The following is a 13,247-nucleotide window of genomic DNA, read 5'->3' as shown; positions in this document are numbered from 1 at the left end:
GGGAGGGAGAGAGAGAGAGAGAAAGAGAGAGAGTGTGTATCCCTCCTTCCTTCAGCCCAACACTCTCGCTGGCATCCCGGCCAGATGAGAGGGACTGCAGAGGGTCTCCTCGAGTCTAGGGCAGCGAGTCATTCAATGGGAAAGTTGCCTCTTGGAAGGAATGACCCGGATTGGCACCCGCTTCATCTCTCCTGCTTCGTCTCTCCTGTCTCTTTGCTTCTCCGTTCAGTCTTTGGGCGGCAGATTGAAAGCGGAAGCCAATCCGGGTCATTCCTTCCAAGAGGCAACTTTCCCATTGAATGAATCGCTGCCCTAGACTCTAGGAGACCCTCTGCAGTCCCTCTCATCTGGCCTGGATGCCGAGAGAGAGAGAGAAAGAGAGAGAGAGAGAGGGAGGGAGAGAGAGGGAGGGAGAGAGAGAGAGGGTTAGTTAGTTGGTGGGCAAACTTAGCACTTTGTTAAGTTTGTTTCTCTGTGTGTTGTGCATATATACATGTCTCCATGGGTGCAATTGCGCAAGCATTTTTTTTCCTCTTTAAAAGAATTTTTGGATTTCTCCTCACCAAACCTTTAAGACTGAAAGAGTTAGAGTTGAAATATAAAGAGATTGTCAATTGCTATACTGTTAGATTGGTAGGCAATTATGGACTATCTTGATTATATCCTCCTTAGAAAGAATATGCTACTGTATGGTTGAGAAAAAGACCAAACTTCATTCCATGGAAACCAAACAATGTTCATATGGAGGGTTTCTTTCTACGATGGGCTTCTTGGGTCAACAGTGAATATCAGTTATCAAAAATGTAGGTAAAAAGTTAAGCAGGCAATAGGCAATTACAAAAAGGGAAGCCAACTTTCTGAATTCTGTTTCTTTGACTTAGTGACTTATAAATAGTAGACTAATGTTCTGAAAACGTGACCTAAATTTCTATATATTTTAAATAGCTCTAAAGCTATGCTGAAGAAGTTGTTCTCAAGGTATTGTGATAAATTCAATAAAAAGAAGAAAATTCTTGATGAACTTAAGGAGGAATGAGAGTATTGGATAGTAAATGGACAAATAAAATTACCAATCAAAGGGAATATTTGCACCTCAGGATTGACATGAGATGTTCTCTCTTCCTCTTTCCTCTTCCTCTCTTCTCTCTCTGTCTCTCTCATCCTCTTTCTCTTTGTCTCTCTTCTCTTTCTCTTTCTTTTCCATTCTTCTGTCACTTTCTCTCTCCTTCTCCCTTCTCTCTCCTCTTTGTCTTTTTCTGTCTCATCCTTTCTCTTTGTCTCTCTTTCTCTCTCCTTCTTTCCCACTCTTTTATCACTTTCTCTCTACCGCCCAACTTGTCCCCATACTTATCTTCGACTGATCATGTTTGCAATAATTTACCTTCGTTTCTAAATAGGCACAGTTCCCTTACCGGATCCCTTGCTCACTCAAAGACACACACACACTCATGCACAAAACCATTTTTCTCGATTCCAATTCAGATCCTATAAATCAATTGCTCTGTGAAACATCTGTGAAAAAAATTCAGGTGCTCAGACATGAAAATGCCACTCAAACACTATACTTTTCCGCACACACTGAAAAAAAATTAGAGGGAACATTGGACCAAGGTTGAACTTTTTGGCCATAATTCCAAAAAGTATGTTTGGCATAGAAACTACACATCACCAAAAATATATCATACCCACAGTGAAGCATAATGTTCGGGGGGGCTGCTTTTCTTCAGCTGGAAATGGGGCTTTAGTCAAGGTGGAGGGAATTATGAACAGTTCCAAATATCAGTGAATTTTGGTACAAAATGTTAACGCTTCTGCTGAAATGCAGGCCTCTGCTAAATGCTGAGTATAAAGAGGATTCACCTGTCAATATAACAACAATCCAAAGCATATCTCCAAATCAAGAAAAGAATAGGTTTACCCGAAGAAGTCCAAAGTTTTGGAATGGCCCAGTATAGCCTGGACCTGACTCCAATTGAAAATCTGGAGTGGGGTGACTGAAGAAGGCTGTGCACAGGAGATGCCCTTCACAATCTGACAGATTTGGAGTGCTTTTTCAAGAAAAAGTAAACAAAGATTCCCAAGACAAGATGTATTAGCATGTTGATAGGCACTTATCCTAAGACTGAATGCTGTCATAAAATCAAAAGGTGCTTCAATAAAGTAGTACTTTAAAGATAGACACACTTAGGGTATGTAACCGTGCTATTGTGCATTTTATTATGTTTCCCCCTAAAAGATTTCAGTTTGTTTTTTAACTGAATTATACAGCTTATATGTTATACTACAGAATTCTGAAAGTGATTTATCTTGGTCTGATTTTCTTTACATCTCTAAGACCTGGCATTTTAACAAGGGTGTGTAGACTTTCTATATCCCCTGCATACTGTACCCTCTATGATAAAAAATATTTTGGGAAATTATGATCCTTTTATATGTAGTTTTTGTTATCAAATCAATATGATTCAGTTAACATAGTTAAATTATATGTATACTGCTTGCAAAAGTAGGCAAACTTTTATTAACTTCTGATGTATCCACAACCCATTATAATATTTTATCTTGTTTTATTTTTACTTCATTTTTCTCAATAATATTTGTTTCTCAATAAAGTAATTTTTTACTTTATTTTTCCCAATAATACTGGTCATTCATCTGAACTGTATGTTTTCAACAGATGGGCTAGTTGGATCATATCCAATAGCTAAAAAATTGCCAATTTACTAAGTTGTGAAATGTCAGTTCATAAATGCTCTAATTCTAGAATCTGATTTGATATATAATTTTTCTTTGGCCACCATTTTAAAGCACTTTATTTCTAATTGTCTACAAGAAAATAGGCTTCTGTAATGTTTAGGAAAATTAGAACAGCATATTGAAAGCTCATTATAGTCTCCATGATTGACATGACATGATTTTAGTTTTAAAGTCTAACAGATTAAAACAATACATCAGAAACAGGACTGAAATATTTATCCCATGTATTTAACTCACCATGCATACTGAGCCATCCTCACAAAATCTAGTTTGACTTGTAACTGCTACCAATTATTTTCTACACCAAAATCTTCTAGCATATAAAACTGGCTTGGGAGACAGGCAGTGATGTGGTGGTGGTATGTGAAAAAGGTAAAGAATGTATATTTTATTGTTTTAATTTTTTTTTTTCAAATTTTAAATGGATAGGGTAGAAGGAACTACTAGAGACATTTCTCATCCCAGGGCCCAAGTTACTATTTCCATTCTTGTCAATAAATAACACCATGTAGACTGTGGTGAAACTCATGAAATGATTATTTTAACTCTTAAGGTTTGCAGTGGAAAATGTAAACTTGAAAAAAAAATAACAGTTTTTTTTTATTAATTTAGAGTAAAGGATATTTCCACATAGCATTAAGAATAAGATTAGGTATTGCATTTGCCAGAGGAACCTATGGCAAATGTAATACCTAAACTTATTCTTAATGATATCTGGAAATATCCTCTACTCTAAACTAATAAAAAAACTCTGTTATTTTTTTTTCAGATGGTAGTTAAAACAGTTCCAGGGTTACTTTCTAATAAAGCAACACCAATTATATTCTTCACTGTGCTGGCCATTACATATGGTCTTTGTTGTGGCCCAGCAGGATCCGGTTGAGCTGCTGATGGACTCAGATAGCGAGGAACCATATGAGTCTGCCAGGGAAGATGTGGAGGACCCTGGGCAGTGTTCAGACTCAGAGCAGGGACCAGAGGCTGGTTAGCCACCAGAAGGCGCCGGAGGCATGGAGCAGTCGGGAGGACTCAAGGCAGTTTGTTCCTGATGCCAGACAAAGAAGGACGGAGAAACGGAAGCAGCAGCTGCGGAGGCAGACTCATAAGAGATAATCAAGCCCAGGTGGTTGTGGCTTGGCCCCTCCCAAGAGAGAATATAAGTGAGAAATTGGGAGGGGTCCTTTTGCAGGACACAACCGTTCGTAACAGTCTTGAGGAACTCTTATCTGGTCTGTTTTGTATTTCCATTCTGTTTGGTTTGGGTTGCTGCCAACGCTTCTTCCATGAGAGTGTTGTCTGGGTTTTCAGCCAATGGAGTTGTAATTCCTGTGATTAAAGAGTGGCAAATAGCCAAGCCTGTGTCTGCGTTAATCACAGGCCGGAGTGGGGGTCAGAACAGGTCTTTAAGCTAACATTGGAACAATTATCCCTTTCATTACTTTATTGCCAGGATCACATGATAAAGGAAGCATGCGAGTGAAGGCTTTTTCTGATTATTTCAATTATCATAAACAATAGCAAAATGGTTTTGCAGCAAAAAAAAGTGTTAAACTTATGAAGAAAGTATGTACAGTATGTAGTCTGAGGAGACAGAATACCTTCATTTACTTACCAAGTGAGCCCAAAACAACAACAATTGTTAAGATCCAGACAAGTACTCTTGAAATATATCTGATTATCACCATCAAAATCATGGAAAGCACTGCAGAGAAACAAAATAGAATAGACAGGATAATTACTCCAACCACAAATAGCCAAAAATAATGGCTGCCATAATACAATTTAAAATTAGTTTTAAAAAATCGCATTTACCTTCAACTCTTCTGTACAACAATGTGCAGATTAAGCTACTCTATTCAGCTTCCCAGATATAAATTAAATAAAACAAGTCTAAATGCAGATGAAGTACCAATTTTTATATATACATACCGATAATAAATAAAGAGATGCAGGCACATGACAAAAGATTAAATGACATGATAGAACAGCACATTTATTATCATGAGTTGCAAAAGCATCATACAACTCATGGTGAGCAAAACCCAAAACGTCGCATGCAGACACACATGCTTAACATCATGTCAAGGATGAATAAGGATGTAAAAACTGTGAGAAGAACCATGCTTTATGCTTCAATTTGATCAGGGTGATTCATTTAGCTAACTCTTACATATCTAGTGCTTTGTTTGGAATGTGAAAATCCTGCCTTTTTACTACATTGTTTGTGGTACTTTGTTTCATACTGAAACATATCTAAAATGCCAACAACAAATAGGGCGACTTAGAAGAGCAAGAAAAGCTGCGACTCCTTTTGGACTGCATGTATCAGTTAGTAGGATACTACTTTTAATGTAATTAACTTTAGAAGTAATGAATTATATTAAATTATGTATGAATGTGTGTCCAAGTGCACATAAATACATAAACATAAATTGCAGCATAATGAATATGTAATATTTAGCAAGTATCAGCAAACTGAGAAATGCATGGGTGAACTGTTTCCGAAATATGATCTTTAATATACTTAACAAACACTGATACCGTGAAGATTAAGTTATACAATTTTGCTCATTTGCTAACTTTAACTGAGATTATCAATATTCATCAAGTTTCAGGATATTCATTTCCCATTGACTGTGACATAAATATGCAGAGAGGTAAAGGCTTTTAAGTGATTAAAAAGTTTTTTCAATCCACTATGTTGATGAAATAAATGTAATTATTGTACTACTACATGTTTTATCATCATCTCAAAATGAATGGCTTTAGATAGTTATGAATTCTCAGTCATTGCAAATAACCCTAAATCTTATTATCAACTGGTATATGCGTGTACAGTGTGTATTATAAGGAATATTTAATGAATATTTTTCATTCAGAACTATTCGCTCAATGTAAGACCATACTAAGGACAGTTCTCTTATTATCATCATATTTACTTAACAATCAAGTCTATACAGAGCTAAGAATTTTTAATTAGGGCTGCACACTTTAAACTATGTGATTGAAAGATCAGCTAATTAGTTCAACAATACTATACACACTAATTCTAATTAAAACTATACCAAATCTTTGCCCTTGAACGTTAGAAATAAAATATGAACTTTAAGGAAATGTAATGTTTTATAAATGTGTGAATTCTTTCTATTTCAATGTGTGACTGTTGTCCATAAAAGAAACAAAATAATGTCAATATAGACAAATAAGCTTGTACTGCTTTCATTATGGAGTCCTTATTGAACTATAATCATGCCAGAATGAGCAGACAGAGAATATTCAGGCTTGGATGCAATCTATTATGTATTCTTATCTGCATTTGGTTAATTCTTTCAGTTTGTTTCATTACAACAACTTTGTTTGGATCTTTGTTTTTTCCTGCAAAGAGGCCAATTTGGCACATGTGAAAAATGTCCATGGATATGTTGCTTCCTTCCACCTATTCATTCTTATCGAAATTCATAAATTAAATTCATTTTAAGTGAAAGGATACTTTAACTGGAAAACAAAAACATACTTGCCTGTTTATTTATTTACTATATGGTTAGTTGAGTTATGCTATATAAAAGCCAGTGTTTCTTTTCTAACAGTGAATGGTACTTCTTATAAATAAATAAAAAAGTCAAGTTCCTTTTATTGCACACAATAGTATTTGGGCATTTGCATTAAAGTTGTGGTAATCCTGATATTTATTTTAGGGTAAAGGATTAATCTTTTATTTTGTTTTTAATATACCTATAGCTGCTATTTATTTGATCAGTTTACAGCAATTTATCTATGGTTCTTTATCGCTAAGCAAAGCTATATAGCTACATAGCTGTATATAGCTATATATATTTACATAGTCAGATTTCTTTAACTACCATAATGGAAATGCAACATTTGTGCCTTCAAATAATTAAGCTTTCATCAGTTAAAATCCCCACACTACTTAAATATAAGGAGATTCAATGCACATGTTTTAAAAAGCATTTAAGTCAGAAACTGGATAAGAAACATTTTTTGGAATAGTTTCCTATTCTGTAAGAGTTAATAATGAGCATGCGTCGTTTTCATATTGTGGGGATAGAAGTTATTCAATACTACAGAAATAGCTAAGAATGAGAAAAAAATTACCTAGTGATAACAAGCAAAGTCCCAATATAATCTCTTTGCAGGTCATTACTCCACTAATCAGCCTGTGCAAGATACTACTGTCACTGACAAAGGTGATCAGGGCTTCTGCAAACTTGGTATAGCAGGAAATGTTCACAGGAGCACAGCGATGGAAGAATGGAATAGGTGCACTGGTGATACAAGAAAAAAAATCAGAAAAAAAATTACTCCTATGTAATATAAATGCCACATCAACACACAAATGGAAGGTGAATTGATGCAGTACACTCCACCCTCATAAATACTGTAAACCACAAGCTGTGAGATAAAATAAAAGTGCTGCTATAAATGAAAATGACTGTAATGGGTCATGAAGTAATTTTAAAAAAATCAGAGAGGGTGGAGTGCACATACTGATATTCCCAAAGCATCATCATAAAAAAAAAGAAAAATCAATCAATCTAAAATAGTAGTAAAAGCCCACTACTACTGAGTCTTAAAAAAGATATTCTATCATTTAATGTAAGAGAGAAATGTTGATTTCTAGAATTCTCATTACCACTTCAACTCCCTTCAGAAAAGTAAATATTTTGTAGCAGAAGAAAGTACCCAAGAACATCTCTGCCAGAACACACACATGGGGTGGGAGTGGGGGGGAGAAGGGACAGAAAGATGCATTTTATGGAGGTACTACACACTTATCTTATCTCAAAATTTATTCTAGTTTTTGAATATTACACCAATTCTAGAAAATTATGTATTTGTTCACTATAGGATACATAACCTGCTTCCTTGGATTCAGGTGGTGTACAGTAACTCAAAATAATGAAATATCAAATGACCCCCGCTCTTAAAATAATTATCTAAAGGCAGCCATGGGATCCTTAACTGCTTAACTGCTGCACAGAATAATTCCTAATGACCAGGAGGTTAGGGGCATTCTACAACTCAGGAGACTATCCAAAGTCCTGAGATGCATCACTGGCTTCTCACCCCATTCCCTTCATTTTTAGCATCCTTCTAAAAAAAATGTAGGTGGGCTGAATCTTGCTGGGATAGACAGATGTAAATACCCAGGAGTGACTTGTTCTGTAATGACCAACAACTGTACTGACTGAGAAGCAGTTACCAAAACAGTAGTTATAGTATCGGTGCTAAATGGGCACCCTCTTGTGGACCAATGGAAGTTTCTGCATCATCTTCAGAAATGGTCCCATATAGAATGCATCACAGCAGTGTAACCAAAAAGAGATAAGGAAATTATAGCAATCTGATGAACTTTTGATATAACAACATTCCTTTTGTTGTTTAGCAGTTGTGTTACGGCTTTCACAGTAACAATATAAGCTTCTCCACCCTGGGTAGAAGTAAACTATATTGCCAAAAGTATTCGCTCACCCATCCACATAATCAAAATCAGATGTGAGCAAATACTTTTAGCAATATAATGTACTTCATAGCCAGATCATTCAACACATTACATGGTGTTAAGTTCCGCTAATTAAATGACAAGTTCCTATAATGTAAATTATTATTCTTCATTCTTGCTTAATAGACAGCTACATGACTGCTGCCAAAATTTATAGGAAACTGTCAAACTTACCTATTTTTAATTTTCTTTGGGACACAGAACTTTTTGCAATTTTATTCATTAGAGATTCTAATGATAGAAACAATATCCATATCTAAGTGGAATTTTATTCAACCCCCTTCTCTGATTCACTTTCTGGTGCCTTACTTGCCAAGTTCAGCAAAAGTGTGACAAGTGGGGTATGATATGCCTTTTTACTTCTCAGCTGGATATCTTTCAAAAAGGAAAATCCTTCAAATCAAGGAAACAAGAAAATACTCAACCTTTTTCTATATATTACATTTCACTTGCAGAGACAAATGTTAAACACTAATTGTGTTTTTAGCTCCAAGCTGGAAGAAAATTGTCTACTATATATCTAGATAATTTTTTTAGAATCTCTATTTCCCACATAACTAAAAATCACTATGAAATATAAGTATAAACAAAGTTCAAACAATGCTTACAGCTGTAGGATAAACAATTGACAAGACACCTATCAACTATGTAAGGCATGCTGTAACTTTAATTCAATTTTAATTCAAATGAACTGTAATGCTGCCATAAATTACTGCTTATATTACGTTACAGAGTAACTGTTAAATCGTATAAAACCATATATATATTCCCATTATTTAATTCCTTAAATCTAATGTAATAAAGATGCTATTAAAAGTTAAGGATTTACTCCTATAAAACTCACTGCTTCATTTGTCATTACTGTCTTTTACATGGGATATTGCTAAAACATTCCATTAAAGCTGAATTATATACATTTTATAGCAACTACTGGCTAAAATTAATTTCTCAGAGAAAGTTAAAAAATTATTACTTCTGCATCTTACCCATATCCTCATTAATATGATACTGTATATATGTGAAATATCACTTTTTTTTTACAATGACTTAAAATATCTGTCTTGTATAATTTAAACATTAAAAGAATCTATTGGGGACAGAATAGAAAGCTGTAATATATTCAAATAATTATCTGATATGTTAAAGATAGAACATTTATATTGCAAACTTTATTTTATTAAAAGTTTGGAGACAGACTTAATAATAATAGGTTGTAGCAACAATTTACACAGGTATAAGTTGCTGTGACTTTTAGTCTTGAACTTTCACATTTCACATTCCTCATTTTATAAAATTTCATAGCTCTAAGGTTTGTACTTATATCCTGTTTAGTTGCAAATAAAGGGTGTTCTACATAGTCAATTTGTTTAAAGGGGTAAAATAAATTTGATTAATAATGACCCTGACACTAATTGATTCGTGTCGCGACTCAACCAGTGAGCTAGGAGTCAGCCAGGTGAAAACTCATGATTTAATGTCCAAAGGTCCAAGTTCCTTGCTTAGTACAGATCTTTCAACAAAACCAGGAATGGAGAGAATTTTTCGATGCATCTGTCCTCGCTAAGGGACTGAGTCGAAAGCTGGGAAGTCCTAGCAATAGTGTCCTAACAGCTCTGACAGACTCAGTCCAATAAGAGCATTTAGCATTTTCCATTTCCATGTCTAGTGTTTTCATACCCTGCTGGCCTTTTGCAAGGCAGTGAAGATCTGGACAGAGTTGGAAGTTTTGATAACTCATTGAGAAGTTTGTTGACTGTCTTTAGCTTTTAACTTTTGTTGATATTTTTTCCTACTGTTTTTAAAGTATTAGCTACATAGAGTTGCATGATTGATGAGCAACTATATACAGTGATTTTTTTGTTATTTTAAAATGAACATTAAATGAGTAAATAAGCAAGTAATCAGTTTTCCAGGAGGCCATTTTCAATTAGAGATGTGTAAAACATCTCATGTTGAACAGTTGACCTGAGTACTGCTGCCATAAATATTCCAAACTTGAAATTAACAAGGTTTTGTTCTATGGCTGGAATAAAAGGAAAAATATTGCAAGTTAAAGAAGACTGAATACTACAATAAACATTATATTGTTTATTATAGATACAAACATAAACATATTTTTTTAAATGTAGATTTAAACACTAGTCATTGAACTCTTTGATACATGTGCATAGATTCTAAAAGGTTTTTTGTTAACTGACTTTACTATTTATTGGCATTTTTAATGCGTTTTAACGTTTTACAATTCCTTGAGCCAATTTTCTGTACATTGCTGCAGTTGCAATATGTATGTACTGCCATCTCATCTAAAGTGCAAACAAAAGAACAAATCCCTTTTTAAAAAATGCCTATGGCTGAAATACTAAAAACAATTCAATTTTTCTCCCACTGGAATACAGCTAATTTGGAGCATTTGTGACAAAATGCTGCAAGTGGAACGGTTTTGTTTTCTGTTCAATTGAGAAAAAGTGAGATACATTGCTCTATTTCTTGGTAAAAACTCTTGTTCATATACAGTGAAATATTCCAGTGCAGAAGCAACTTTATTATCTTGTCTGCTATAATGGAATTTGTAAATGCACTTTAAATCTTCCTAGTTATAGAATTCAACCTTCCCTTGAGGAACACAGAAAAATTCTAAGAAACATCTGATTTATTTTGCACAATATAGAAGGAGTGTATGTTTGCCAATTAAAGGAGGTTAAGAAACTGGAATGAATCTGATTCCAAATGTTTTTTTCAACCCGTGGAAATCCCACTGACAGCCATTGCCAAAACCCAGCAACATATGTGCAACATATGTGAAAATGGAACCTCTAAAATAAGTAGTTGAGTTTTTTGGTGGGTGTACGTTTTTTTAGTTATACTTGTTGACAGGAAGAATCAAGCAGAAATGACAGAATACACCTGCACGATGCTTGTTTCATGGCTAAGCTTGAGAATTCTGACTCTACCCTGGTTGTCAACCCAGCAACAATATCTCTCTTATAGAGTGGTTAATTTTTAAAAAACGTGAAGCCACTTAATTTGTAACAACTAATTAATTTTAAGTAGCATTCTAACAATAACCCTGTTCAGATTTTACCATTTAAAATGGTCAGTCCAGCATATGAGTAGTGGTCTCAGTTCCTGGTCCTACTAATGACAGCAACTGAAGAGAAAAATCTCCCTGATTACACCATGATTCTCAAAAGCAGGCAGTCTTGGTGTACAAATACTTCCACATTTGCTGCAAGCTTCAGAGGTGGTTCTAAATCAAGTGATTTGCAGAGAGTTAAGCTGAATAGAAAAGGTGAATGCTCGCTCGCTCAACTGAGCAATACCCAGGAAAAGATGAACAAACATTTTGAATTTATTATGGGGTTAAGAGCCCCATGGGTTAATAGAACTATGGCCAAAGCAAAGACCTAGCCCAGCATTCTTACTCATGGTGGCCAATTAGATTCCTGTGGCAAATCTAGGACGTAATCATGCCATCAATCTAATTCCTGTTTAATGCTATACAATATAAGTCTATGGCCACCCCCATATCTCCTGACAGTGCCTCTCCCATTTATTTATGTATATAAAGCTTTTTTCCCCATTGTCCTGAATTCCCTACTTAGTTTCGATTGACAACTGTAACATTATGAAAGAAGGTATCTTCCGATTCAAATTTTCCATAGTGCATGTGATTCCATAAGCCTCTATCACTACTCCTTGGCTATTAAAATATTTAATTTCTCAAATTATCTCAAAGAATGTGACTTTCCCTTATAGGGAAATTGCTTCCCTCCCTTCACAATTTGGGATGCCTTTTTTAGCACTTTTGCCAGTTCTTCTATTACCTTTTCAAGTTGTAGGGATCAGAAGGAAATCCTGGTTTAAGGAATCAGTATCCTAATTTCAACTAATAAACTGTTTTTTACATACTATTGTAGAAATGCTGAGAACACTAGATTTTATTTATTGTAGCTAAGTGGAGTGAGTGACTGCAACTGAGAAAGAGATGGAGACAGTGTGTCCACTCCACTAAATCAATCAACTGGGTTCTTTCTGGCTTCTCTGTCTCCACCACCATTTCACTACAGTTCCCCGTGACTCTTACTGAAGAAGAAGTAAGCTGTTGCAAAAATGATATTACAGCACAGCTTTTAGAAATTAGGGCCAGAATTCCCATCTCCTTTGCACTGATAATCAAGCAAAAAACAACCAAGTAATATGCCTAAATATGAGAATATGGTTTATACCACAAAATCAAATAAATGAAATATCCAATTACAATGTTATAAAGAACAACAATAGAATGTATAAATTAAATTAAGGCCCATGATCAAAACGTCTTTTTTTTAGAACTCTTGGCACCACATCTAAGAAATGTTAGGCTTTTGGTGAATACAAATTATTAACAAAGTGTAAATAACTTGGTGATACAAAAGGAAGAATGAATAAGTAAATGCTTTCCTAATGAAATTATGGCTTCAAATTGATTCAGATGTTAGACACTGAAACTTCTTTAGGATTCTTCTTTAACCCAATTAAGTGGAAATACTATTGAGAGCAAATTTGTAATACTTCTTCCATATAGAAGGACTGTAGTCCTTCTATAGAAAGCAAGGTATTACAACTTGTTAAGAACTGGATACTGGATTAAACACAGAGAAACAGCAATTTGTAATCTTAAACTGAGAATTAAACAAACAGGATAATTGCCCCAAAGTCAAGGCCCAACATGTTTCTTTTGTTAATGACCAGCTTTAGGGAATAATTTTCAAATCAACACGCATATTTGTATCAGAATAATTAAAGTTTACATTAGTTGATAAGAAACCAAAATCACTAGACTGGTGCTAGACACATGGAATTTTGGATGCAGTTTAAAAAAAAAAAAAAAAAGCTAACACATGCTTCATGATAAGTTCTGCTTTCCTTTGGATCTTCTTTCATTTTAAAATATTTAGCTCTGCATCGCTGAGAGATTTGATCATTATTTGAA

General features: G+C 34.6%; 1 protein-coding gene across 4 annotated transcripts in view; it reads right to left on the bottom strand.

Annotated features, from left to right (window-relative positions):
• Window positions 1–13,247, bottom strand: part of SLC44A1 (solute carrier family 44 member 1) — a 113,457-nt gene that overhangs the window by 29,792 nt on the left and 70,418 nt on the right. For all 4 annotated transcript variants that reach the window (XM_032213167.1, XM_032213169.1, XM_032213168.1 and 1 more), the window contains 2 exons: window positions 6,868–7,037; window positions 4,367–4,456 (listed from right to left, as the gene is read on the bottom strand). In XM_032213167.1, the coding sequence (XP_032069058.1) occupies window positions 4,367–4,456; window positions 6,868–7,037 (260 nt within the window). The remainder of the gene's footprint in view (window positions 1–4,366; window positions 4,457–6,867; window positions 7,038–13,247) is intronic.

The sequence above is a fragment of the Thamnophis elegans genome, chromosome 3, assembly GCF_009769535.1.
Source record: "Thamnophis elegans isolate rThaEle1 chromosome 3, rThaEle1.pri, whole genome shotgun sequence".
Classification (NCBI taxonomy): Eukaryota; Metazoa; Chordata; class Lepidosauria; order Squamata; family Colubridae; genus Thamnophis; species Thamnophis elegans.
Note: the sequence above shows the minus strand (reverse complement) of the source record. Positions and strands in the feature narration are given on the sequence as shown.